The 25,931-nt window shown below is 55.3% G+C and overlaps 2 protein-coding genes across 5 annotated transcripts; both read left to right on the forward strand.

The window, feature by feature from the left end:
• The first annotated feature begins 1,174 nt into the window (after positions 1 to 1,174).
• On the forward strand, positions 1,175 to 4,007 carry SERTAD1 (SERTA domain containing 1). 2 transcript variants are annotated; one of them, XM_015248506.3, is made up of 2 exons: positions 1,175 to 1,330; positions 2,960 to 4,007. In XM_015248506.3, exon 2 carries the CDS (start codon positions 2,960 to 2,962, stop codon positions 3,674 to 3,676), a length of 717 nt encoding a protein of 238 aa, XP_015103992.1. In that variant the 5' UTR covers positions 1,175 to 1,330; the 3' UTR covers positions 3,677 to 4,007. The 2 variants fall into 2 exon arrangements, with proteins under 2 accessions (XP_015103992.1, XP_006215071.1); XM_006215009.4 differs by having other exon boundaries at positions 1,179 to 1,339.
• Positions 4,008 to 4,833: 826 nt separating this feature from the next.
• PRX (periaxin) lies at positions 4,834 to 24,484 on the forward strand. 3 transcript variants are annotated; one of them, XM_072967030.1, is made up of 7 exons: positions 4,834 to 4,914; positions 14,302 to 14,345; positions 14,429 to 14,527; positions 14,653 to 14,778; positions 16,869 to 17,025; positions 19,653 to 19,849; positions 20,459 to 24,484. In XM_072967030.1, the coding sequence occupies exons 4-7, from the start codon at positions 14,752 to 14,754 to the stop codon at positions 24,287 to 24,289; spliced, it is 4,212 nt and encodes a 1,403-aa protein (XP_072823131.1). In that variant the 5' UTR covers positions 4,834 to 4,914; positions 14,302 to 14,345; positions 14,429 to 14,527; positions 14,653 to 14,751; the 3' UTR covers positions 24,290 to 24,484. The 3 variants fall into 3 exon arrangements, with proteins under 3 accessions (XP_072823131.1, XP_006215072.4, XP_072823130.1); XM_006215010.4 differs by lacking the exon at positions 4,834 to 4,914 and adding an exon at positions 10,710 to 10,749; XM_072967029.1 differs by lacking the exons at positions 4,834 to 4,914; positions 14,302 to 14,345; positions 14,429 to 14,527; positions 14,653 to 14,778; positions 16,869 to 17,025 and having other exon boundaries at positions 19,276 to 19,849.
• The last annotated feature ends 1,447 nt before the right edge of the window (positions 24,485 to 25,931 follow it).

Raw genomic sequence — 25,931 nt, forward strand, 5'->3', positions numbered from 1 at the left:
TGTTTGTACTTCCTAATGCATTTGTATCAGGTGCTACCCAGTGTCAGGGTGTCCCACTACTGTGGATAGAAAGTTTCACTACATGGTTAAGGTGGTGAGCACCACATTTCCACATCATAAAAGGACATTTCCCTCTTTGCAGTTAGCAAGTCATCTATGCATTGATGCTTTGGAAGCTATCAAGATTCTGTTCCCCACTAACTTTTCACCCTAAGGGTTGAGCATCCATTGATAGTGGCTGCCTGACTCAGCAAGTCTGGTTAGCATTTCTGCTAGCTTACTTTGGTCCAGAGCTTTGTTCACAAACAGTTCTTCCCAAAGCACCAAAGGAGTTAGCAGATGAGCTACTTGCAGGTAAGTCCCATTGTCAATTTATGGGACAAGTATTAAATTGCTGTCTACCTGCAGCCCACCCTGCATGTCTCCCCTTTAACTAAGAGCCTGTGCTATTACCACAACAGCCACTACTACTAACAAAAGGACATGTTACACGCCATTCTGGGTACTTTGTACGAATTGTTCTAGTTAATCCTCAAAACAATCTTCTGAGCCAGACGCTGTTTCTCTTTTAAAGGTAAGGAAACTGAGACCCTCCTAAAGGATTAAAACACTTGCCCAGGGTCACACAGCTACTCAGGAAATGGAGCCCAGGATGGGACTCCAGTGGCATCCCACCCCTACCCTCCTAGTCCCATTTGTAACCAAGATTGAGTCCAACCGCCCAGCATTTGCTGAATCTGATACGACCTTATTTTAATTTTCCTAACTGTCAAGAAGTAGGCTAAAAAGATCCCATTTAACATGCTTTGTGTGGCTCAGAGATGTCAAACATTTTTCCAAGGTCACACATCGAGTCAGAATTTGAACCTAGGACTATCTGGCCTAGAGTGTAGTCCTCTGTTGGCGCTGGATGCATACGAAATTCAGTGCTGGGTTTGGCAGGTGCGTAGGCAGGTGTGAGGGGCCCGCGCCTCGAGAGACAAAAATCCCACCCCGCCACTATCCCACAGGACGAATAGTTACTCTGCTTTCTACCCCCTCGCTAAGTCTCCGGGACATGCGCCCTGAAGCCAACTTCTCCTCCCTTCGAAACGGCCCCCTATAGGCCCCGCCCATCACTGTCTAGGACCAATCCCTGGGTGGAGGGCGGAGCCACCACGAAAGTGGGCGGTAGCTAAGGAGAGTCAGGAGCCTGGAGTCGTGCGCCGAAGTCAGAACTGCGTCTCTCGACCCAGGCGCCGGTTGCTGAAGGAGAGTGAGCGAGCAATGCTGCCGCCACCGCTTCCTGATTGGCTGCGGGTGGCTCCCTCTTCGTTCTGATTGGCAACTGGTGAGCTGGGTATGTAAATGAAGGGAAGAGGCCTGGGGAAAGTAGGGGTACTGGCCACGGGGTCATTTAGCAGGTTCGATCCCCGGGTCCGGCAGGTGCGCGCCAGGGCTGCCCGGGATCGAGACGCGCGGGCCTCTATGTGCCGCCCGCCCCGGCCGGGCCGGGTGAATCACGCCGCAGCCGGGGAAGGGGGCGGAGGCGCCGGCTCCCTGGCTCCGGCTGCGTGACTCACCCGCCCCCGCCGCCGCCGCCGCCGCCGCTTCGGGAGGAGTCGCCTCCACTGCCTTCCGGAAGTGAGCGGAGGCCAAGAGGGCAGAACAGCCCTCCGGGGATCCCGGCCCTCAACTTCCCGAGCGGCAGGCAAGAACGCCGCGTCCCGCCGGGCAGTGTAAAGGGTCCCTGGGTTTGAGGAGCCGGAATCCCCGGGGGAAAGCCGGCCTGGCGCCGCTAGGGGGCGCCGGGACCAGGGGGCGGAGTCGGGGGTGGGGGCTGAATTCCTGTGGTTCCGGACTCCCAGGTCGGCTAGGAAGGAGGGGAGACCCAGTTTTGAGTAGTGAGAAGGGTCACTCCAAATGTCCTACTGGGCAAGGGTCTAGGTACTGTGCCCTGCAGGCTGTCTGTCTTTCAAAAAGCAGATTGGGCCAGGGGCACCCGCCCCGGGAAAAGTGGGTCCTCAAACTTCTCTCATTGACCCCCGTGCCCATCAGGATTTTCCGGCAAGCTCTGTCCACTCTGCTTCGCAAATAAATCCTAAATCCAACTTCCTTCCATGTCCACTACTATTTTATACTCCCAAGTCTCCACCATCGCCCACCCCAGAGTGCAGTAGCCTCAGAATGGATCTCCCCACCTTCCCAACAACCTTCCCCACTTCCTCGTAACAGCCAAGGGGATATTCTGGAAACCTAACCAGTCCACAACACCGCATTCCTTCCTGCTTAAAATCCAAGTTCCTCGCCTCTGCCTACTCTCGAACTTGCCCCCTCACCCCATACTGTGTCGCTCTGTGCACTGACCATGGAGTCTTTTTTCAGTTCAAGCTCATCAAGCCTCTAGGTCTCTTTGCCTTTGCCGTCGTTCTTTATTCCCAGAATGCCTCCCCCCTATTCCTCCCTGGCTGATTCCTTCTCGTACTTGAGGGCTCAGTTCAAATGTCACCTCCTCAGAGGAGCCTTCCCTAACGACTCTCCAGAACCTTTTAGTATCTTCCTAGCACCATCTGTACATTTCCTGTAATTGTTTATTTATTTACTGTCTGATACAATTAGACAGTCAATAAATATTAGATTAAACCATATGAAACAGCTGCTTTTGTAGGTTAAAAAAAGGTTAAATATTGGACATTTCACATGGTTCATTGAAGAAATAAATAATCATAGTTATTATGAATAATACTTATTCATAGGAGTAATTGCTATGTACCAGACACCGTTGTAAAGTGCTTTTTGTATATTATCTCATTTATTCCTTCAAACAACTTTATGAAATAGATACAATTATCATTCAGCTCTCAAAAGTTTCCCTAAGAAAGCCTAGGCTCAGAGAGGCTAAGTGATTTGCCCAAGATCACACAGGCATCAGAACTTCACATTGGCTTTCCATAACTGAATGACTTCTCGCTCCCCACAGATGATGCTGAGCAAGGGCCTGAAGCGCAAGCGGGAGGAGGAGGAGGAGGAGAAGGAAGCCCTGGCAGTTGACGCCTGGTGGCTGGAACCTGGCCACCCAGCAGTGGCACAAGCACCCCCGGCTGTGGCCTCCAGTTCCCTCTTTGACCTTTCAGTGCTCAAGCTCCACCACAGCCTGCGGCAGAGTGAGCCAGACCTGCGGCACCTGGTGCTGGTAGTGAACACACTGCGGCGAATCCAGGCATCCATGGCACCAGCAGCTACCCTGCCGCCTGTGCCCAGCCCACCTACAGCCCCTGGCATAGCTGATAACCTGCTGGCCAGCTCGGACGCCGCACTCTCAGCCTCCATGGCCAGCCTCCTGGAGGACCTCAGCCATATTGAGGGCCTGAGCCAGGCCCCCCAACCCTTGGTAGACGAGGGGCCGCCAGGCCGCCCCAGTGGGGCAGCCCCACCCAGCCTGGGTGCCTTGGACCTGCTGGGCCCAGCCACTGGCTGTCTGCTGGACGATGGGCTCGAGGGCCTATTCGAGGACATTGACACCTCCATGTATGACAGTGAATTTTGGGCACCAGTCTCTGAGGGCCACAAACCCAGCCCTGAGGATGGGCCAGGCAAGGAGGAAGCTCCAGAGCTGGATGAGGCCGAGCTGGACTACCTCATGGACGTGCTGGTGGGCACACAGGCACTGGAGCGGCCACCAGGGCCGGGGCGCTGACCCCCAGGGCTGGGATGTTGATCTTCTGTCCAAACTGAGCCTGATGGCTGGAGCAACTCTCCTTGGAAAGACATAGCTAGCTTCCCTAGAGAGGGGCTTTGGAGAGAAAGAATCCAGTCCTGGGCAATTTCACCTCCGTCCTCTTGTCTCTGGCTGATGGGGGCAGTCTGGGATTGGCCCTCATGATGAAATGACAGGGCCTGGTGGCTGGAATGGGATTGGACCAGGCCCAGTGCTGAATCCCTGGGGGTCATAGCCTGGTATACACTTTTCCTTATGTAGGGAGAGACCCCAACCAGGTTTTTGAAATTAAAGCCAGTCTTGGGACGTCTCAAGTCTGTGTATTGCTTTGTTTCTGGGCTAAGGTGAGGTGATATAATAACCTCTAACATTTATCCACCGGGTACTGTGCATCCAGCGTGGCTCTAAGCATTTGATGTGTGTTAATTCATTTAATCCTCTTAAGAAGGTGGACATTATTATTATCCCATTTTATTGTTGAGAAAGTTGAGGCTGCAAGAGGTCATCACTTGAGATAGGTTTGAAACTTTACTGCTTTTTGGTCTGAGAAGCAGTCCAATTAGGTCTGGTAACTGGTCCTCTAGAAAACCCCCGGCATACACTCAACCAGGTTTCCCTGATGTGCCTGTATGTATACATAGTGGTGGTGGTGGTGGTGGAGGAGAAGCCACAGGCCACTTTTTAAAAACGAAATCTAGTCCTTCCCTGGGGTGTACCTGTGTCTTGGGAGCTGGGTGTGGAGGCAAAACGGAGCTTGAATTCAGAATGAGCCGGAAATAAAAGCACAAAGCTGAAGGCTAGATGGAGTCTCTCCAAGGAGCACTGAGAGCTAGCTCTCCAGGAAAATGGTGAAAAAAGGGAGACTCCAGCAAGTTTTAAAAAATAAAATCCACTCCGGGCCTCAAATCTCTCTTTGGGCAGGCAAGGGATAAGGCAGCTTAGAGGCTGATTCCGAAATAAAGCCACCAAGTTTGGTGGCCTGATGGAAAGGCAGGCGATCCTGCTTTCCTTCTAGAAGAAACTTAGGCCCCAACGAGCTGGGGCCACCTGCCTGACAGCCTGGGTGATGGGGCCGGCCTGAGCTCCGGGTGTCTGCGCCGCCCCCGCCGTCCAGCCGCATTCCTGGCCCGGCTGGGAGGGGCCGCACACTCAGAGGCCTGGCACGGGACCCAGGCGGCGTCCTTCCTGGCGGCCGTGGGGGCAGGGCAGCGCCCGAGGTACTGGGCGGGGGGAGGGGCCCGGTGAACGCTGCCTCGGGGGGGAGGGGGGTTAGAGGGAGGAGCAGAGGTTAGGACGGTGGGTGACCTGAGGGACTGGCGGGGCCTCGAATGCGGGAAACCCCGGCAGAGGGACATAAAAATTGTGGGGCCCCGGCGCCTCCACTCTGGCCGGAAGCTTCAGGGAGGCTGAAGCTGGGGTGGAACTGGGGAGGGGGGAGCGGGGGCGGAGGAAGGCGGGCAACTGCGGCCAGCCCCTCGGGCCTGGAAGGGGCGGGCAGAATGAAGCTTCCTGGAGGAGCAGAGGAAGTCGTGCCCATTTCTGGAAGTGGCTGAGGTGGCCCGGGGAGGGGAGTGAAAATGGCCTAAAGGGAGCTGGTGCCCAGGCTGAGGGGCTTCTGGGTGCCTGATTCCAAAACCTAGTGACTCCAGACGCTGGGCAATGGGACTCAGACTCGATTTTGACCCAGACCCGGACCTTGGGAGTTTGGGCTGAGCTCAGCAATGCCCCCTGGTGTCTAGTCTTGGGGTCTGTCATGCCATCGTCTTAAGAGTCCCTAGAGATCTGACCAGTGGTCAAGGAGTTCCGTGTGTGGGCTCAGCAATGCCTTCCGTTCATAACACCCTGAAGACCTGTTTCTGATGTCTCTGGGTGCCAAACTGAGGGATAACCTGTGATACCTATTGAAGCAGACAGCTTACCCATCTGTCAACGACGCTCCCGTCTGCCCCTGTGCCTGTTGGGCCAGCAATGTTCCCCTTTGCCCAGAACCTCTGCGTACAGTTGCAGGGCTTGTGCACTGCGCATAGGCTCCGTATTTAGGGGACTACCACACGTCTTAGGCATCATGCATTTCCATATTTATTACAACAGTTTCCCAGCAGATGGAGGTCAAGTGCCTTGGGGAAGGGGCATGCCTTTTGCACAAAAGCACCATATGGGCTTGATCAGCACTGGTTCCCCACCACCACCAGTGCCCTTAGGTTTATGAACAGCCAGTGCCTGAAGACCTGCCCCACTTTCCTCATGTCTGACCCCCCGGACAACTGTGCAGGCTCCCTGGCTCTGGTGTGCCCCTCCGCCCTCAGGCTCAACCCCAGGAGGCCAGGCTACCTCAGCCAGCAGATTCCAGGGCCCACACCATTCCTAACTGAGCTGCCAGCCCTGGTGCTGCTGCTGCTTTTCACAGAGCCTCTCTGTGTTCCCATTACGACACTCGCCAGGCTAGCTCCCCTCCATGGGCATTCACAGGGACCATCACACAAACACTTCTCTCCTCCATCACCTGGGAGAGATGTCCTTGGTCTCCTTCTCCCTCCTCCCTCCTTTCCTTCCCTCATTCAGCAAAGAATCATGGGTACCTACCCAAAGGCAAATCTGACCACATCTCTCCCTTGCTCTGGGTCCTCAGAGTTTATCCTGGTCCTCGGGGATCTGAACCCTCATCTTCCGCCCCGTTCCATTCACTCATTCAGTGAACATTTACTGAACACCTGCAGTCTGCAGTCCTGGTGCGGAAACCTAATGACACTTAGTCAATGATTATTGACTCAATAAAGAGAGATTGTGTTGAAAGCCAGACCACCTGCATTTGAACCTCTGCTTTGCCATTTTGTGGCTGTGTGACTCTTGGCCAGATACTTAATTTCTCTGGGCCTCAGGGTCCTCATCTGTAAGCTGGGACAGTAACAGTACCCACCTCAGAGGGTTGTTGTTCTGAGGGGAGAGTGTTCTAGGCAGAGGGAACAGCAGGTGCAAGAGTAATAAATTGAGGGATCCTACAATCTTTTCAGGGATCTGTAAGCTGCTGGGTTTGATTGGAAAGAGAGAAACTGCAGTAAGGGAAGTGATGGAGCTGGAGGCGTTGGCAGGGGCCAGGGCACACAAGGATGGGGACTTTCCTCTGAAGGCAGTAGGGTAAAGGAATCTAGAAGTAAATGGGTCTCTCTGGCTGCCATGTGGATGTGGTGGTGAGAGAGTGAGACTGGAGGCCAGGAGCCCAGAGGGGAGGCCAGGGAGGGACAGAGCAGCCTTGAAGAGTGGAGGGGACATGAGAGATGCTGGAGAGGACAGGCTGTAGGGTGATGAGGTGCAGTGGAGGAGGGGCCTAGGACAAGACCCAGGGCTCTAGCCAGGTAACTTGGGGATGGTGGGGCCATGTTGGGATGGTGGCCCGGAAGAGGAGCAGGTCTCGTGTTGACACTGAGGCCAGAAAGGGACACAGTGGGTGCCAGGGGCTGGGGGGACACCCAGGGGAAGGCATGTAGGCTGCTGGGCCCCTGGGACCGGGAGCTCAGTAGAGAGGACAGGGGGCAGGAACAGGTGTAAAGGACAGGGGTGAGGGAGATACCAGTTTCCCTGGGCTGCAATGGGTGGAACCCGGTTCCTGCTCGGCTCCAACTGGGTGAGGAGAGGGTGGTCCCTGAGGAGAGCTTTCCACCTCCTTCCCCAGCCCTGCAGGACGTCCTGTGTTTATTGAGGTGGCTTTGGCCGGAACCGGGACACTGGTGCCACCCTCTAAACTCAGCTTCCCGTGGCCACACCTCCTAGGGTGAGGACAAGCAAGAGATAGAGAGAGAGACAGAAAAAGAGAGAAACAGACACAGAGAGAATGAGACAGAGACACGGACAGAGAGAGAAACAAGGAATAAGGACACAGAGACACAGAGACAGAGAGGGAAACACATCATTCACCACAGAAAGCTCACAGCAAACTCGGAAAGGAAGCTTCCTGCACCTGCTAGAGGGCAGCTGCAAAAAATGTACAGTTAACATCTTACTTCCTGACAAAAGACTGAATGCTTGTCCCCAAAGATTGGGAACCAGCAAGGATATCTGTCCTCTGATACACGGAGAGAGACAGGAGAGCCTGTAACAGCCTCCTTGTCTGTTGGACCCTGAGCAGAGAGGGGTGAATTTTCCTCCCGGCTCTAGCCTCGCCTGTAGTCAGACTCTTTCCCCCTCAAATACTTAAAACTCAGCTCTGATTGTCCCTCCTGGAAGTACCCAGGGCTCTCAGGACAAAGTCTCAGCCCCTCCTCAGGGCCTTGCTGACTATGGCCCTCCCCACTGCTTCTCCTCACCCTGCAACCTACTCTCATTTATCCACCACCAGCATGAACTCCTATGTATCCTTCAGGTGCCAGCTCAAATGTTACCTCCTTCAAGAAGCCCTCCTTGCTCTTTCTGATAATATCAATGTGCCAGGCCCCTCTTATAGATCTGGTTCTGTTTCTCATAGCTCTTAGCTCAGTGTGTAATTATACTCTCGTTTTGTTGATTGCTTCTTTAACGTCTGACCCCCCTTGGACTGTGAGTTCTGTGAAGGCACCATCATAGTCACTGCTGTGTCCCCAGCACTGCTCAGCCCAAGGATGATTACAGTGGAGGTGTCTGTGAATAATCGGTGAATAAATGTATAAATGAGGAGATACAAAGGAAGGGGCACTTGTGGCCCTAGGGACATAGCCACGAGCAAGGACACAGTTCTCAGCTCATGGAAATTTCCTATGTGTTGAGCTCTGTCTGGATTCAGAGCCTTTGCACAGGCTGTTCCTTCTGCCCATAAAGCTGTTCCACTCCCTCTTCGCTTGCCTGGTTCCTGTGGGCCACTCAATTCTCAGCTCACATGTCCCCTCCTCCAGGAAGCCTTCCCCGACCTCCCTTCCTCAGTTGAAGCAGCTACCTTTCCTGGGCTTCCCCAGCAAGGTCCTGACCTCTCTGCCTGAGATTCCCCCATCACAAACCTGGCCACTCTGAGTCTGGCTCCCTGTTGGACTGTGAACTCTGTAAAAGCAGCCCCGGGCTATCTTGGTCACATTGTGTCCCCAGCACCATCCACCAACATCCAGGTGCTCATTAACTGTTTGCTGACACTGGATGAAGTACTGCTCCCTCTCTCGGCTCTGATACTTTGCCCGTGTACCTCCCCCCCACCCCCGCCTGGAAGCCTCTTCCCTGCGTTTGTACCCAGCTCCTTCCTCCTCAGCTCTCCAGTTTGACTTCAGATGTCATCTCCTCCAGAAATCCTGTCCTGAACCTGCCCCCCCATAGTGATTTAGCTCTGTCAGTGTCCCCAGTGCCCAGCCAAAGGCCTGCCATCAAGGACCTGTGAATGTTGAATGAATAAATGAACAGATGAATGTTTGAATCAATCAATGAAAGAGAGAGAGAGAGAGAGAGAGAGAGAGAGAGAGAGAGCCTACAATAGGGGGAAGGTCTCCTCAGTCCCATCAGCTACCCTGACCACACTGTCCCTTCCACCCCTCCCAGGAGGAGGGTTCTGGCTGGGTTCCGGCCACACCCCAGTCCTTGCTGGCTGCCAGTCCTGGAAGGCAGTTTCCAGAGCTCAGCACATTCCTGCCTTCCCCGGTGGCTGAGAGTGGGCAGGGGGCATTTCAGAGAGAAGGGAGGAGTCCCCTAGCATTCTGGGGTCCTGCCAACCAGTTCCTGGTCCCCTGCGCCCTTGGGAGTAGGCCCCAAATGCTCAGGAGGGGGATGGGGAGGGGGCCACAGAGGGGCGAGCAGAGTTGATGCGAGGGGCGAGGGTGCGGATTGAGGTGAGGGCCTGGTGGCTGCACCAGGCTAGGCAATGGGGCAGAAGCTGCTGACGTGCATTTTGGAGGTAATCCCCGACCTCATCCCAGCCCCGGCCCCAGGCCCCAACTCAGAGAGCCAGGAGCATCCGAGGCAGCAGCCGGGTGGGTGTGAGGGGCATGTGGGGGTACTTGTGCTCCCTGTGCCGCCCCCCGGGGTCTGGTGAGTCAGGGCAGGCTGGGGGTCGGGGGCCAGGGGATCAGGGTGAGGCCTGGTGGCCTTGGTTTGGGAGTTGGGCAGGTCTGGGTTCAAATCCTTGTGCTACCAATTATGTGCTATGGATGTCCTTGGGTGTCATTACCTTCTCTGAGCCTCCTTATCTGTTATATCAAGGGGACAGAAGAGTATTGCAGGGTCTTTGGGGTCCAACAGAACTGGAGTTGGACCCCAGCTCCACCACCTTCTGTCTGTGTAGCTAAAAACTGGGCATAATCTTTCTCTCTTGCATCCTTAATTCCCGGAGCCGAGCTTTGGGGGCCCAGCACAGTATTTAGTATGTGATAGGTGTCCCCCAAAATGCAACTTCATTAAACAGAGAAGTGGGGCTCCCCTGTGCCCAGTCCCACTCAGGCCAAAAGTCCTCTCACAAGTCTAGCTGGTTCTCTACTTTGTGTGAATAATACAAAATAGTTATGAGTAGCATTCGCTCTGTGCCAGGCGCTTTTTAAAGATTTTAGCCTCTTAACTCATTTTATCTTCACAACAAACCCATGAGGTGTGCACTTTTATCCTCCCTGTTTTAGAAATGAAGAAACAGACCCAGAAAGATGCTGTGACTTGCCGAAGGTCACACAGCTAGGACATGGCTGAGCTGGGATTTGAACCCAAACTGACGGGGAGAAGGAGTGGAAGGAGTTTATTTTAGGGGCCCCAGGAAAGAGTAGGGCCACACCTGGGTCTGGAAACAAGGAGATAGTGCTGGTGGGGTGAGTCTCGAAGTGGCACCAGCAATGTGCAGATCCCAGGAGTGTGGGGCTCCTGGTGGAGGTCTCAGCCCAGGCACAGGAGCAGCGGCTGTCTCAGCTTCTCTTCTGTGGCTCCCACCCTCTTGCGAGTGGATGTAGCTAGGAGAGGGGGATGTTTGTTTCCCCACCACCCACTCCCTGGTGATGTCATGCCTCGGCAGCCAATGGCTGGGGTCTCCCCCTCCTCCCCCTCCCCGTTCCTTTTCCCCCCCAGCCTGGGGCTGGGACTGAGCAGACAGACGGGGAGCTCTCGAGGTGTCTGGAGGCCCAGTGGTAAGAGATCAGCTGGCCAGTTCCCTTCCTGGCCAGGCTGAGAAGCCGCAGAAATGAGACCCAGGATCCTGGGAGGTGCTGGGAGGCTGCCTGGGGCTCAGGAGGCAGAGTTGGGTAGGAGTTAAAGGCACAGACTTTGGAGCCAGACCCTGGATTCAAATCCCAACATTCTTCTCTTTCTGACTATGTAGCCTTGGGCAAGATTCTTCACCCTTTGTGCCTTTGCTTTCCCATCTATAAAATGGGCTGATGGAAGCTACCTCACAGGGCTGATGTGAGACTAAGTGGTTGCTGCTTGGAGAGAGCTGGGGCAGGATGCCTACAGTGGGACGGGCTTTTTTTGATCTGTGGACTAAACTGCTGGGGAGGCAACGCTAATCCTGTTGGTAGGAGGCTGGTGCTTGAGCTGGATTTTGTCCCTCACCCAAAGGTCCTCTTGGGTAGAGGAGAAAGTGGGGCCACTGTGAGCAAAGGCTGGGCATGAGACACTTTGAGATGCATAGACCCCCTCCCCTCTTGCTGTCAGAGATTACTTCCTATTACTTGAGCACTTACTATATACTGGAAATATTCTAAACACCTGCTATTATCTCTCAAATCCTCAAAGCCACTCTTGTTGGCTCCATTTTACAGATGAAGAAACTGAGACACTGAGAAGTTAAATATCTTGCCTGAGTATTCATACTTGAGAAGTGCTGGAGAAGGGACTCACTGAGGCAGCTGGAGGCCACTGCCAAAAACCTCCCCCTCCTCAGATCATGTCTAGGGGCCCAGATGAGTCAGATCAACACCCCCTCCCATCGCTAAGAGCACCAGATCACTGGTGATTCGGGGGCTGAGGCTCTGAGTGGGGAGAATTCCTAAATGAGGTTGGCACCAGCCATGGGGAAAGACAGTGCAGTGAGGCAAAGCTGGGGGAGTCTTCGGCAGGCTGAGCTCTGCTGAAGGGCCCAAGGCACAAATGACAACCCCTCATCGCAGACATCCTGAAGGGTGTGAGTGACATCTTAAGCAGGCATCTAAGTTGTGCCCTCCCCAGAGAGGTGTAGTAAGTGTTTAATGAGTCAAGACAGGGAAGGATCTTTGCACATAGTAAGTGCTCAAGAAATGGGGACTTTCAGAATTCTGGAAGCTCAGGAATATACCAGGACAGAGCCAAGAAATAGGCTGTTGGGCTCTGGAGGGTCCCGCCTGGCCTTGATTCATCAGGGAGGCCCCATTAGATCTTCCTCTAAAACAAATCAGGAACCATCCCCTACCCTGGGCACCTCTCCCCACCCCTCCTTCCCCTGCCTAGTGGGACAGGCAGAGCTGGGAACACAGAGTTCCCGGGGTTTGGGGCGGGGGGCTTCCTTCCGAAGCTGCCCCCACCCCACCCCACCCGACTCCACCCCAGGAGCTGGGTACGTCTCTCAGGAAGGGCACAGTTGAGCTAAATATAACCTGGGCTGGGCAGCTGTCCCGGGCAGGGATGAAGAAGGAGGTCACTCTCTCTTGCCCCCACCCCGGGTTAGACTTCCTGTGCTAGCCTCTGGGTGTGACCGTCTCTGGCCTGTCCTGGAACAGGGAGCTTGTGGCCCAGGAAATCCTCCCCTGCACCTCCACCACCTCCTACAAGTACCAGACTTCTCTCACCCCCAGCTCAGGATGCTACACTATGCCAGGGACTCAGCTTTTCAGACCTAGGTTCAAGTCCTGACTCGGTCACTGTGATACTCTTAACCTTCATTTACTCTTCAGTTAAATGGGGTACTATGAGGCCACATCTGTAAAGTGCCGCCTGGCCTCAGGTTGGCACCAAGGAGGTCCCTCTAAAAATGCCTGTTTCTGGCACCTTCTGCCCAGCCCAACTCCTGCCCTGGCTATTTTGCTGTTTGGGGCTCCTGCAGTCCTCAAAGCCACCAAAGCAAGTTAAGGTGCAAAGTTGGGGTCAAGGGCATGGGTCCCAGCTGTGTAATCCCAGACAGGTCACCTCCCCTCTCTGAGCCTATTTCCAACCCTAAAACAGCCACCACATCCAGGGTGATTTTGGGGCTTAATGGTGCCAGCATAGGGCCCAGTTCAGAGGAAATAACCCAGATGTGGGAGCCAACCCTACTTGGAGGGGCTGGGGACTCATAGAGGAGGCGAGGGAAGGACATGAAGACCAGGACCTCTAGGAGAGCCAGAGAGGCACCCTCTGACAATGGTGGGGGGCAGGCAACTAGTGGAGTGGGTATGGCTGGAGCATTGAGGGGGTCCCTGTGTCCTCTATCCTGGCCCGTGGTGGGCTATGAAGGGCCATTGTGCAGCTGGGGATGGGTGGGCAGCGGCGGAATGTGACTGGGCACAGCAGATGGGCCATTGTTTGAGGGAATGTGCCGCGTGAGGCCTGACCTTTCTCTGTGGACTCGGGGTTGGCGGGTTGGCATGCCCCGTGGGGGCCGGGAGGACAAGGCCAGAGACCAGGAAGTAGGTAGCGGAGAGAGACAGTCTCCATTCTCTTTCCCCCAGAAGGACCTGTTGGAGAGGCTGAACCTGAATCCAGCTCTGCCTCCTTCTCTCTGTGCTGTGTGACCTTGAGCAAGATTCTTGGCCTCTCTGAGGGGCTAGGGTTTTCTGCGTTGGGGTGGAAATTGAAGGTCTTAGCACAGGACTGGCAAAGAGTCACCACTCAATGCCCATTAGATATGATTATCCATGTAAGTGGCTGGAGCTTTCAGACAAGTTCAAGTCCTGGCTTGGCCATTTGTGACCCAAGCAAGTGACTGCCCTTCTTGTAGCCTCAGGTGTCTCTGTAATGGGCTCAATTGTGGTATTGACCTCACAAGGGTGTTCTGAGGACCACATGCCATGACCTTTGTGGGATGTTCAACACAAGGTCAGCACCACAGGATGTTCTTAGTAATAATCATATCAAGCAGTTACAAAGCGCCTGCCCTGTGCCCGGCCCTTTATATTTACAGATGCACTTGACCCTCCCAGCAGCACAGTGAGGTGGGTGCTCTCATTCTCCCCTTTTTATTTATTTATTTATTTATTTATTTATTTATTTATTTATTCATTCATTCATTCATTCATTCATTCATTCATCCATTCATCCATTCATCCATCCATCCATCCATCCATTCGAGTTTTCTTTTGTTTGTTTGTTAGTAGAAGTACTGGGGATTGAACCCAGGACCTATGCTTGTTAAACATGCCTTCTACCACTGAGCTCTACCCTCTTCTGCCTCCCCACTTTATAGATGAGGAAACTGAGGCACCGAGAGGTGAGGTGTTTTGCTCACAGGGAGTACATGGCAGTGATTATAATGATTTCATAGTGAATTTGGCCCCCTGGGTCAGCCGAGGTTGTTGGTGTTGGGGCTCTGCTGTCAGACAGGCCTAGGAGTCAGTTCTGGCTATGAGGTTTGTGGTCCAGCCATGTCACCTTGGATAAAGGTCTTCTGAGCCTCTGTTTCCCTATATGCACTATAGGGATAGAGCACTGACAGAGTGCAGGAAGGGTCAGGCACTCAGGAAGCCAGCAGTGGGGTCAGCTGACAGTAATGCTCACATTATTCTTCTTAGAGCCCGGGACCCAGGAGGCCCAAGGAGCTGGAGGTGACCCTGAGGTGAGCACTGGCTGGTGCCACATGCCCCTCCCTACCCCTCCCGGGCCCACCTGGAGCCTCACGACCTGGTCTCTCCCTGGCAGGCAGCAAGACCCCAGAGGAAGGGCGCCAGGCCCACAGACGACTGTGCGGCATCCCAGGCTGGGCTTCAGTTAGGAGGGGCTGCTGGTGCCCAGGCAGCGGTGAGAGGACAGCTGGGATGGGGGGCCCTTCTCCCTTTCTCATACCCACCATGACCTCTCCCTTGAAGCCTGGCCTTTTCCCCTCATGCTCTCCTGGCCTCAAGCCTCCATCCCTGCCCCTGCAGGCTCAGAGGCAGCTGCTCCATGCAGAACTGAAGCTGGTCTTGCAGCAGAAGGGAGAGAGGAAGCAGGAGCCTGGGGCCCAGGTGACTCCCAGCAGTGCCATGGAGGCCAGGAGCCGGAGTGCTGAGGTGAGCGCCCAACACGTCCTGCAAGGGGGCCTTGTGGGACTTTGGTGGAGGGCACAGGCCGGGGAAGAAAGGAGATACTTCCTGACTTCTCTGTGCCTCAGTCTCCCCATCTGTGAAATGGAAATAGCACCAGGGCCTATTTTCTGGGTCACTGTGAGGGGGAAAATTAAAAATGTAAAGTATTTAACATAGTACCTGGCACAGAATAAGATTCAAAGAAGCTAATTCAGTGAGCATAATGGAATTTTATTAATAAGAAGCTAAAGAAAATAGAGTGGAAACCATTCATCAGAAGAAGCAGGATGGTGTAGGGGTTAAAGACATGAGCTTTGGACCCATGGGCTTAAATCCCAACCCTACCACTTCAGCTGTGCAGCCCTGAACAGATGACCTGATCTTTCTAACCCTCAGTTTCCCCATCAGTGAAATGGGCAATGGTCCCCAGCTCTGAGGGTGTTGAAGACTCACACTCTGTCATTGGCACAGGGACTGGTACCTAGGAAACTTCCTTGAATGTTAGCAGCTTTCACTATTATGGAGATAAAACGCTAGCATTGACTGCATCCTACTAGACTCCAGGCACACAGTGGGTCTACTTTTACAGGAGCCAAGCTGAGGCTGAGGGGTGGCAAGCAGGGGGTAAAGTACAAGGAGGTCACTGCCTACAGGACAGCCTATGGCTTCTGAGGTCACAGACCTGAGGTTGAGGCCCCACTGTTTAAATTACTGTGTGGCATTAGGCAAGTCATTTCACTTTTCTGGACCTTTATGTCCTCCATGTGATTGCCCAAGCTGTGGGGAGGATGAAATTAGATGCCACACATAAAACGCTTAGCCTAGGGCCTAAGACCAGTGCTGACACTCATGCTTCCCCTGCTGCCCCTACCACAGCTCTTTCTACTCTTTCTCACCATGCTCTGCCCAGCTCTCTCTAGTCCTGGGGCCACAGCTGTGGGGCATCTGACCAAACCCACTTTCCCCTCTCCAAGACCTTAGCTCAACCTCAGTCTGTGCCAGCCTCAATGCATTGCCCATTACAGCATCCCATAGCATCCCTGTTGCTTCAGGTCTCAGCTCACAATCAGAGACTCCTTGTATACACCCATGTTACCCAACTTTACAGTAGGAAAGCAGGACCAGAGAGGGCAAAGTTCTCCCCCAGAGGTACGCAGCAGATTGGGTTCCTAGATGGCTGTAGAACTGAGGTCTTTCACTGACTCTCCTGGGAAGCCGGGATGCAGACCCCACAGTGTGCTGCTGGACCAGGGCCAGGTCAGCACCATTTACAGTAAATACCAGGAATACCACGTCTGCTGGTCCACCACTCATTACCCACGCACCCCTCTCCACTGGATTCCCTGTCCCATGGGCGTTATGCAGGTCTTGGGGTCAGAGAGTCCACAATAGGGCACATTCTCACACACATTCAAGCCTTCAAGAAGGCCAGCCTCACCCCCACCCCTCCATACCGCACCACTTAAGGGTCAGCCCTTTCTTCGGGACCCAATCCTCAATCCCACTCCTGTTCTACTATTAAAGCCCCTCTCGGTATCTCCTTTCATTCCGGTCCTGAAGGCTATGGGTCCCCTCAGTACCTCCATGGATTCACTTTAGCCATACCCCTCTTTGGCAGCTCCTCACTGGCCACTGTCCTTCTCCATTCACCTGTGCTCTCCAAATCCTAACCCCGCCCTCTCGAGCTGACCACGCCCCTTTGGAAAGCACAGTCCCGCCCTCACTATCAGGCCCACCTCTCAGTCACAACTCAGGTTCCCTCTGGCCTCCCTACCCCGCCCCTCCTCTACGACACTGCCCCTCTCCCCGCCCCTCCCAGCAGCAGCCCTAGGATGCTCCCCAAAGCGTGGGTTCGCAAAGCCGTTGAACTCTTCCGAGGTCTCAGTGAGCGAGTAGCCCTCGCGCCCTTTTAAAGGGGAGATGGCGGAGAGGGCGGGCCCGCACGACCTGTTTGAGCCGCGCCGAGGAGCCTGTGCCCTGAGGACCCGTTTAAGAGCGGCTTTTAAGTGCGATGGCGGGTTCTGGGCGCGGTCGGGCCCTAGAGCCCCATGGCGATCCCCCGCCACCCTCCACAGGAGCTGAGGCGGGCAGAATTGGTGGAGATCATCGTGGAGACGGAGGCGCAGACTGGAGTCAGCGGCATCAACGTAGCTGGCGGGGGCAAAGAAGGGATCTTCATCCGCGACCTGCGCGAGGACTCGCCCGCCGCCAGGAGCCTCAGCCTACAGGAAGGTGGGCGGGGCAGGGCATGGGGCGGGGGGTTCCTGCGGGGGCGGGGTTTGGAATCTGCCCTAGGTCCAGAGCGCAGCCGGGGATCAGGAGGCGGGATTAATGGCTTGGGGCAGGGCTTTGTGTCAGCTTTGTGGTTGCTCTCAGCAGGGGCTCTGGAGGTTGTCTCAATTTGACTCCCAGATCTGCATTTTACTATCTTGTGATCTTTCTATGCCTCGGTTTTCTCATCTCTAAAATGTGAGCAGTTCTAGTACTTACCTCATAGGGTTATTATGTGGATTAAATGAGTCAGTATTTGAAAACACAGCTAGTAGCTAAGTGGCACATGGTAAACGCCGTGTTAAGTGCTAGTTATTGTTTTGTTGTTGGGGCTGAAGAAGAGAGGCGGAGTTAACAACCTGGAGGGGGTGGGGAGGAGAACTTAGTAAGTAAGGGATGTTTTAGGTAACATGGATGAGGCTGATATGATTTATTCATGCATAGCTATTTACTAAGTGCCTTCTATTTCTAGATATTATTCTGGGTGCTTGGGCTACTGCAGTGAACAAAACAGACAACACTCTCTGCACTTATGGAGCTTACATTCTAGTGGGGAGAGACATATTTAAGCAAAATATGTAAAATACATAGTAAATTAAAAAGCAGTATAGGCTTACAGATGCTTACAGATACATTTTTTAAAAGCTTTTTTATTTGGGGGTGTGGGATGTGATTAGGTTTTTTTTTTTTAAAGGAGGTACTGAAGATTGAATCCAGGACTTCGTACATGCTAAGCATGCACTCTGTTACTGAGCTGTAACCTCCCCCAGAAGCTGCATTTTCAAATAGGTTGAGCCAGGAAGGGCAGAAAGGCATAGGAGGTAAAGGAATGAGCCATGTGTCTATCTGGAAGAACAGATGCTAGCACAACTGCCCCAAGATGGGAGTGTGCCTGGCTTGTTGGAATAACAGCAAGGAAGCCAATATGGATGGAATAGAGTTAGTGGAAGAGTAGCATATGATATGAGGCCAGAGACATAAGAGAAAGAGCAGTTTTTAGAGGGCTTTATCGTGGTGAGAACTTTCAATTTTAGTCTGGGAGGTTTGTGAGCGGAGAAATGACATGAATTGACTGTGTTGAACTGTTGTATTAGAAGTAGACTGTTGTGGGGCAGGATGCGGAACAGGGTGACCAACAAGGAGGCTACTGTGATTATCCAGGTAAGAGATGGTGATGCTTGAGGCCAGAACAGTATTACTGGAGGTGAAGAGAAGATTTGGATTCTGGATGTAATTTGAAGGAAGAGAGTTCCAAGAATAGACATGGGGTGTAATGGACAGAGAGGGGTCAAGGAAGACCAGGAGTACAGTTTGGATCTGTCAAATGACAGGTGGACACCAAGGTGGAAATGTAGAGGGATAGTTGAATATATGAGTCTAGGATGGAGGGGGGAGTTGTGGGCTGGAGAGGTACACTTGGGAGTTGTCAGCATATTTATGATCTTTAAACTCCTGAATCTGGATGAGCTTCCCAAAGGGATGAGTGTAGCATGTAGATGGAGAAAAGAAGAGGGCCAAGGCCAGAGCTCTGGGACTGTGTGTCTTTAAGAGGTCTGGGAGATGCAGAAGAACCATCCCAGGAAGCTGAGAAGGGACCTCCAGGGAGATTCCAGGGGGTGTGACACCCTGAAAGCCAAGCCAAGCAAGTGGGTGGAGAGAGAGTGAAGCTGGGTCTCAAGGAGAGGTTCAAGCAGATGAAATCTGGGACTTGACCATGGGACTTAGTTACACAGAGGTCACTGCATGGGAACTTGAGAGGAGCAGTTCAAGGCTCTGGGAGGGAGTGTCAGAGGTGTGATTAGAGAAGTGGAAACACTGCAGCTGGACAACTCAATGCATTTTGCCATTAAGGTGGACAGATAAATGAGGCAGGAGCTCCAGGAGGAGTGAGGTCCACACAACCTTTCATATGGGAGAGAGAACAAGAAAGAATGGCATGTCGTAGAAGACAATAATAAATTGATAATGTGGGGAGAGAAGGAAGAATTGCTGGAGTATGTCCCTGAGAAGGTAGTGGAGGGATTGACCTCTACCTAGAAGTAGGGGCAGTTGATCCCTAGGAACAAGTGGAGAGTGGAGTAAATAGCCACAGGAGCAGGGATGTGAATAATGGGGTGGGAGCTTCTGGAAGTTATTTTTTTGTGGGGTGAGGTAATTAGGTTTACTTATTTACTTTTGATGGAGGTACTGAGATTGAACCTAAGACCTTGTGAATGCTAAGCATGCGCTCTACCATTGAGCTATACCCTCCTCCCTGGAAGTTATCTTCTGATTCTGTTCTCTCAATGAAACAAGCTAAGTTAGTATCAGAAATGTGAGGACAGGGGAGGGGAGTGAGAAGGGGAGGGGCGTGGCCTGAAGGTTCTGTGAAGGAGGCGGGGCTAAGGCAATGGGGCGTGGCTTTATTCTTAAGTGTCAGAACCTCAAACAGGGAGGAACTTTGAATCTCTATCCTGTGCTCGGGTATAGGCGGGGCCAAACTTTTGGGCGGTGCTTCGCTGCACTGGCTCCAGGGAAGTGGGGGCGGAACCAGGCCTGGGCGGAGCCAAGAGATGCCCACGCCCTGCCCACCTCCTCCTGGCCTGCAGGGGACCAGCTGCTGAGCGCCCGCGTGTTCTTCGACAACTTCAAGTACGAGGACGCACTACGCCTGCTGCAATGCGCCGAGCCTTACAAGGTCTCCTTCTGCCTGAAGCGCACTGTGCCCACCGGGGATCTGGCGCTGCGGCCTGGGACCGTGGCCGGCTACGAGATCAAGGGCCCTCGGGCCAAGGTGGCCAAGCTGGTACGCGTGCTTAGCCCGGTCCCGGCCCTGGACTGCCCCAGCGATCCCGTCTCTGCGCCGTGAGCCCCACTGCCCCACACCGTGGGCCAGCCTTGTCCTCTGTCTTGTCACTAACCTAGTGCTAATCCCACCCTCTGCCTCCTCTTCTTTGTTCCTAAACTCCTCCCTGGGGAGGGGGACCCACTCAGCCCAGATCAGAACCCTCACTAGGGGTCCTGAATCAGGGGACTCTGGACCAGAGAGGCCAGATTCAAGCCTGAGTGCTGCTCTCTTACTACTGAGTGCCCCTGGACACGTTACTTTCCCTTCTTGGGCCTCAGTTTCCCTATCTCTAAAATAAGGGTATTGGGGGAAATCCTGGATGAGGAGCTAGAAGTCTTGGGTTCCAGTTTCTACAGTGCTGTTGATTGTTAGATTCTAAAGGAAAGTCTTTGCCTTCTAGGGGCAGTAATGGTGAAATGACAGGCAGAAAGTGGGGGATGGTGTTTGGGGGACAAGATGCTCAATCCAGCACACCCCCAGCATGGTACAATACCACGTGGGGCTCCCCCTGTCCACCCCAGGCCTCCCACTGTCCCACCGCCTCCCGCCTCTCTCCTCTCTCCCCAGAACATCCAGAGTCTGTCCCCTGTGAAGAAGAAGAAGATGGTGATGCCCGGGGCCCTGGGGGCCCCTGCAGACCTGGCCCCTGTTGACGTCGAATTCTCCTTTCCCAAGTTCTCCCGTCTGCGTCGAGGCCTCAAAGCTGAGGCTGTCAAGGGTCCTGTCCCAGCTGCCCCCACCCGCCGGCGCCTCCAGCTGCCTCGGCTGCGTGTCCGAGAAGTGGCCGAAGAGGCCCAGGCAGCTCGGCTAGCCGCCGCTGCTCCTCCCCCAAGGAAGGCCAAAGCAGAGGCTGAGGTGGCAGCAGGAGCACGTTTCACAGCTCCCCAGGTGGAGCTGGTTGCGCCCCGGCTCCCAGGCGCCGAGGTGGGTGTCCCCCAGGTCTCAGCCCCTGCAGCAGAGGCAGTCAGCGGCTTTGCTCTCCACTTGCCAACCCTTGGGCTAGGGGCCCCGGCTGCACCTGCCGTGGAGCCTGCAGCTGCAGGGATCCAGATCCCCCAAGTGGAGCTGCCCACCTTGCCCTCACTACCGGCTCTGCCCACACTTCCCTGCCTGGAGACCCGGGAAGGGGCCGTGGCAGTGACAGTGCCCACCCTGGATGTGGTGGCTCCTACAGTGGGGGTGGACCTGGCCTTGCCTGGTGCAGAGGTGGAGGCCCGAGCAGAGGCTCCTGAGGTGGCCCTTAAGATGCCCCGCCTCAGTTTTCCCCGCTTTGGGGCTCGAGCAAAGGAAGTTGCTGAGGCCAAGGTGGCCAAGCCCAGCCCTGAGGCCAGGGTGAAGGGGCCGAAACTTCGAATGCCCACCTTTGGGCTTTCTCTCCTGGAACCCCGGCCCACTGCACCTGAAGCTGTCGAGAGCAAACTGAAGTTGCCCACCATCAAGATGCCATCCTTTGGCATTGGGGTCTCGCCGCCTGAGGTCAAGGTGCCCAAGGGACCTGAGGTGAAGCTCCCCAAGGCCCCGGACGTCAAGCGCCCAAAAATGCCAGAAGCAGCCCTTCCAGATGTGCAACTCCCAGAGGTGGAGCTCCCAAAAGTGTCAGAGATGAAACTCCCAAAGGTGCCGGAGATGGCTGTGCCAGATGTGAGGCTCCCAGAGGTGCAGCTGCCAAAAGTCCCTGAGATGAAACTCCCGAAGGTGCCTGAGGTGAAACTCCCAAAGGTGCCCGAGATGGCTGTACCTGATGTGCAGCTCCCAGAGGTGCAGCTCCCGAAAGTCCCGGAGATGAAACTGCCAAAAGTGCCCGAGATGAAATTCCCTGAAATGAAACTCCCGAAGGTGCCTGAGATGGCTGTGCCGGATGTGCAGCTCCCAGAAGTGCAGCTCCCGAAAGTCCCGGAGATGAAACTGCCAAAAGTGCCCGAGATGGCTGTGCCAGAGGTGCGACTCCCGGAGGTGCAGCTGCCAAAAGTCTCAGAGATGAAACTCCCGAAGGTGCCCGAGATGGCCGTGCCGGATGTGCATCTCCCAGAAGTGCAGCTCCCGAAAGTTCCTGAGATGAAACTCCCTGAGGTGAAACTCCCGAAGTTACCCGAGGTGGCTGTGCCAGAGGTGCGACTCCCAGAGGTGCAGCTGCCAAAATTCTCAGAGATGAAAGTCCCAGACATGAAACTCCCTGAGATGAAGCTTCCGGAGATCAAACTCCCCAAGGTGCCCGAGATGGTTGTGCCGGATGTACAACTCCCAGAAGTGCAGCTGCCAAAGGTGTCAGAGATGCGATTGCCGGAAGTGCAGGCGCCGAAGGTCCCAGATGTGCAGCTGCCGAAGGCACCCGAGGTGAAGCTGCCCAAGCCTCCAGAGGTGCAGCTTAAAGCTGCCAGGGCAGAGCAGGCAGAGGGGATGGAATTTGGCTTCAAGATGCCCAAGATGACCATGCCCAAGCTAGGGAGAGCAGGGTCCCCACCGAGAGGCAAGCCAGGTGAGGCAGGGGCTGAGGTCTCAGGGAAGCTGGTGACACTTCCCTGTTTACAGCCAGAAGTGGACAGTGAGGCTCGTGTGAGTGTCCCCTCTCTCACACTGCCCTCAGTGGAACTAGATCTGCCAGGTGCCCTCAGCCTGGAGAGGCAGGCCCCGGTAGCCGAAGTGGGCAAGGTGGAGAGGGCAGAGGCCCCTGGGGTGGCAGCAGGGGTCAGCGAAATTGCTTTCCGGTTGCCATCTGTTGAGATCGCCACTCCACAGCTGCCCACAGTGGAGGTTGAGGAAGGGCCAGTAGAGGTCATGGAGATGAAAGTCAAGCACTCCTCCAAGTTCTCCCTGCCCAAGTTTGGACTCTCGGGGCCAAAGGTGACCAAGGCAGAGGCAGAGGGGGCTGGAAGAGCTGCCAAGAAGGTGTCCAAGTTCTCCATCTCACTCCCCAAGGCTAAGGTGGGAACCGAGGCAGAGGCCAAAGGGACGGGAGAGGCAGGCCTGCTGCCCGCCCTCGATCTGTCCATCCCACAGGTCAGCCTGGATGCCCATCTGCCCACGGGCAAGGTGGAGGTGGCAGGGGCCGATGTCAAGCTCAAGGGGCCCAGGTTTGCCCTGCCCAAGTTTGGGGTCAGAGGCCGGGACACCGAGGCAGGAGAACTAGTGCCAGGGGTGGCTGAGTTGGAGGGCAAGGGCAGAGGTTGGGATGGGAGGGTGAAGATGCCCAAACTGAAGATGCCCTCCTTTGGGCTGGCTCGAGGAAAGGAAGCGGAAATCCCAGGTGGGCGTGTCAGCCCTGGGGAAAAGCCAGAGTCCACGGCTGGGCAGCTTAAGATCCCTGAGGTGGAATTGGTCACCCTGGGGGCCCAGGAGGAAGGGGGGGCAGAAGAGGGTGTAGCTGTCAGTGGAGGACGGCTATCAGGCCTGCAGGTGTCCACAACCAGGCAGGTGGGCACTGAGGGCCAGGATGGGGGACTGAGAATGCCGCTGGGCATCTCCCTGCCCCAGGTGGAGCTGACTGGCTTTGGGGATGTTGGCTTAGGTACCACCCCAGGGCAGCCGGCTGAAAGTACAGCCCCTCCAGCAGAGGGCACAGCAGGCTTCAGGGTCCAGGTGCCTCAGGTGACCTTGTCTCTACCTGGAGCCCAGGGGGCAGGTGGTGAACTATTGGTGGGTGAGGGTGTCTTCAAGATGCCCGCTGTGACAGTGCCCCAGCTTGAGCTGGACGTGGGACTGAACCGAGAGGCGAAGGTGGGTGAGGCAGCCACAGGTGAGGGTGGGCTGAGGCTGAAGATGCCCACACTGGGGGCTAAAGCTGGGGCTGGGGGAGGGGGGCCTGGGGACCAGCCCCCAGGGGCCGAGCGTACCTTCCACCTCTCACTGCCCGACGTGGAGCTCTCACCGCCTGCAGTGGGCAGCCATGCCGAGTACCAGGTGGCAGAGGGTGAGGGGGATGCCGGACACAAACTCAAGGTGCGACTGCCCCGATTTGGCCTGGCTCGGGCCAAGGAGGGGGTTGAGGAGGGTGAGAAGGCCAAGAGCCCAAAACTCAGGCTGCCTCGTGTGGGCTTCAGCCAGAGTGAGGCGGTCACCAGGGAAGGCTCCCCCAGTCCCGAGGAGGAGGAAGAGGAAGGTGGTGGGGAAGGGGCCTCAGGGCGTCGAGGCCGCGTCCGGGTCCGATTGCCCCGCGTGGGCCTGGCTACCACTTCCAAGGCATCTCGGGGACAGGAGGGCGAGGCAGCCCCCAAGTCCCCTGGTGGGGAGAAGTCACCCAAGTTCCGCTTCCCCCGGGTGTCCCTAAGCCCCAAGACCCACAGCGGGAGTGGGGACCAGGAAGAGGGTGGATTCAGGGTCCGGATGCCCAGCGTGGGGTTTTCGGAGACAGGGCCTCCAGGCCCCACGAGGATGGAGGGGGCTCAGACAGCAGTCATCTGAAAGCCCTGGGCAGAGGGAGGCTCCCCTCCTGTTTCCCCCCCCACCCCTTGTTTTGTGTGTGAGATAACTAGCACTAACCCTCAGAGGGCTGGGAGGTGGGCGACTGACCAGGGCAGGGCGAGGAGGCCATGCCCAGCTCGTTGGCAGGACTGCCTGTATCTTGCCAAGCCATGTGAATAAAATAATCCAGAGGTAGCGTTGGGTCAGGTCTCCTCTGTGAGTGTGTTTACTGGGGGGACAGGGGACAGTGGAGGGGGCGGGGGGGAGCGAGTGCAGATAGAGTTCCTAAGGAGGGGGGACTTGGCCTGAGGGGATCCTGTGCACAGGGAAGCAGGCCACCCCTGGTCTGAGGAGAATCAAGGAGGCCCTGGGGTGGGCCTGGTGGGAGGGACTGCCCTAGCCCTTCAGGATTCCCGCAGGGTCCTCTGAGCCAGGAAGTTCCTCAGCAGAGCACAGCTGTAGGACCCCTCTGCCCGGGACTCTGCCTGTCCTGGGTGACCCACTCCTGCCAGGATTACCCCAGGAGCCCTAAGAGAGCGGCATACAATTGCTCCGTACCTGCCCTCTGCTGGCCGCCTCGCCACCTCCAAGAGCACTTCTGCATCCTGGCCCATCCCTTTCCTGTCTGGCTGGTTGGACTGCCCAGTTCACCCCAGCCCCACCCAGGAAGGCTCCTCCTGATCCCCTCTCCAGGATTATGGGGTCAGAACCTCCACCCCAGACACCTGGCTGTCTTTTGGGACTAAGTCCCAGGGTCTGCAGCTCCTACTGGGGCTGGGCCTCAGTCCCCAGGGACCCATCCCCACTCAGAATCTAAGCCCCAGCATCCCCCATGTCTCTCTGAGATGCCCTAGACAAGCTCTCTAGCCCCACATCTCCTCTGAGGCCCCTGATAGCTTCCCCTCCACTCTCATCACATCTCCATCTTCCCGCTCTAAAGGGTGTGCTGTGCCCTAAGTGGTCACAGACGCCCCACTTACTCCAGCACCTTCTCCCTTCAAGCCGGCCCCCCTTAGGTCACTCCCCCATCACATGTTCCTCTTTATCCCTACCAAACATGGCAGGAGTGACCTACATTCCTCGTGTCCACCCTCTGCCCAGGCTCCCAGCATTTGGGCTTTTCCTCTCACCACCGCTGATCTGTCCGTGGGCTTGATGAGCTCTCAGGGCTTCTCTCTCCTGTGTCCTGACTTCTCAGGGCTCCTTCCTCCTTCCAAAACTCTCTTTTCTCTCTCTTCCCTCCTTCTCTCTCCGCCTCACACCCTTTGGGCCCTCAGGGCTCCTCCCAGGCCCTCCACACCCACACCCTCCCTGGGTCATGTCACCCTCCCCATGGCTCCCAGACCTCATTTCTGTGCTGACAGTTCCCAGATTCTCTCCTGGGTCCACAGGGGCATCTAGTGGCCTCTGCACACACCCCCTGATGTCTCCTGGATACTAGGAGGTTGTGTGAGGTGGTGGTTCAGAGCTTGGCTCTAAAGCCAGACGGCTCAGCGTCAAAACCTGCCTCTGGCACCCAGCTGGGTGACTTTAGGCATTTAAACATTTTTTTGCCTCTTTTCTCTTCTATAAAATGGCAATATTAAGATGTATGTTGTAAGGATCAGATAAGACTTCTAAAGCCCTCAACATGTGTTTAAAT

This window comes from Vicugna pacos, chromosome 9 (assembly GCF_048564905.1).
Source record: "Vicugna pacos chromosome 9, VicPac4, whole genome shotgun sequence".
Lineage (NCBI taxonomy): Eukaryota > Metazoa > Chordata > Mammalia > Artiodactyla > Camelidae > Vicugna > Vicugna pacos.

Coding starts and splice junctions, on each gene's coding strand:
- SERTAD1 (XM_015248506.3), top strand. CDS start 2,960: ATGATGCTGAGCAAGGGCCTGAAGCGCAAGCGGGAGGAGGAGGAGGAG.
- PRX (XM_072967029.1), top strand. CDS start 19,454: ATGGGGCGTGGCTTTATTCTTAAGTGTCAGAACCTCAAACAGGGAGGA. Junction 19,850..20,458: donor GGGCCAAGGTGGCCAAGCTG/GTACGCGTGCTT, acceptor CTCTCTCCCCAG/AACATCCAGAGTCTGTCCCC.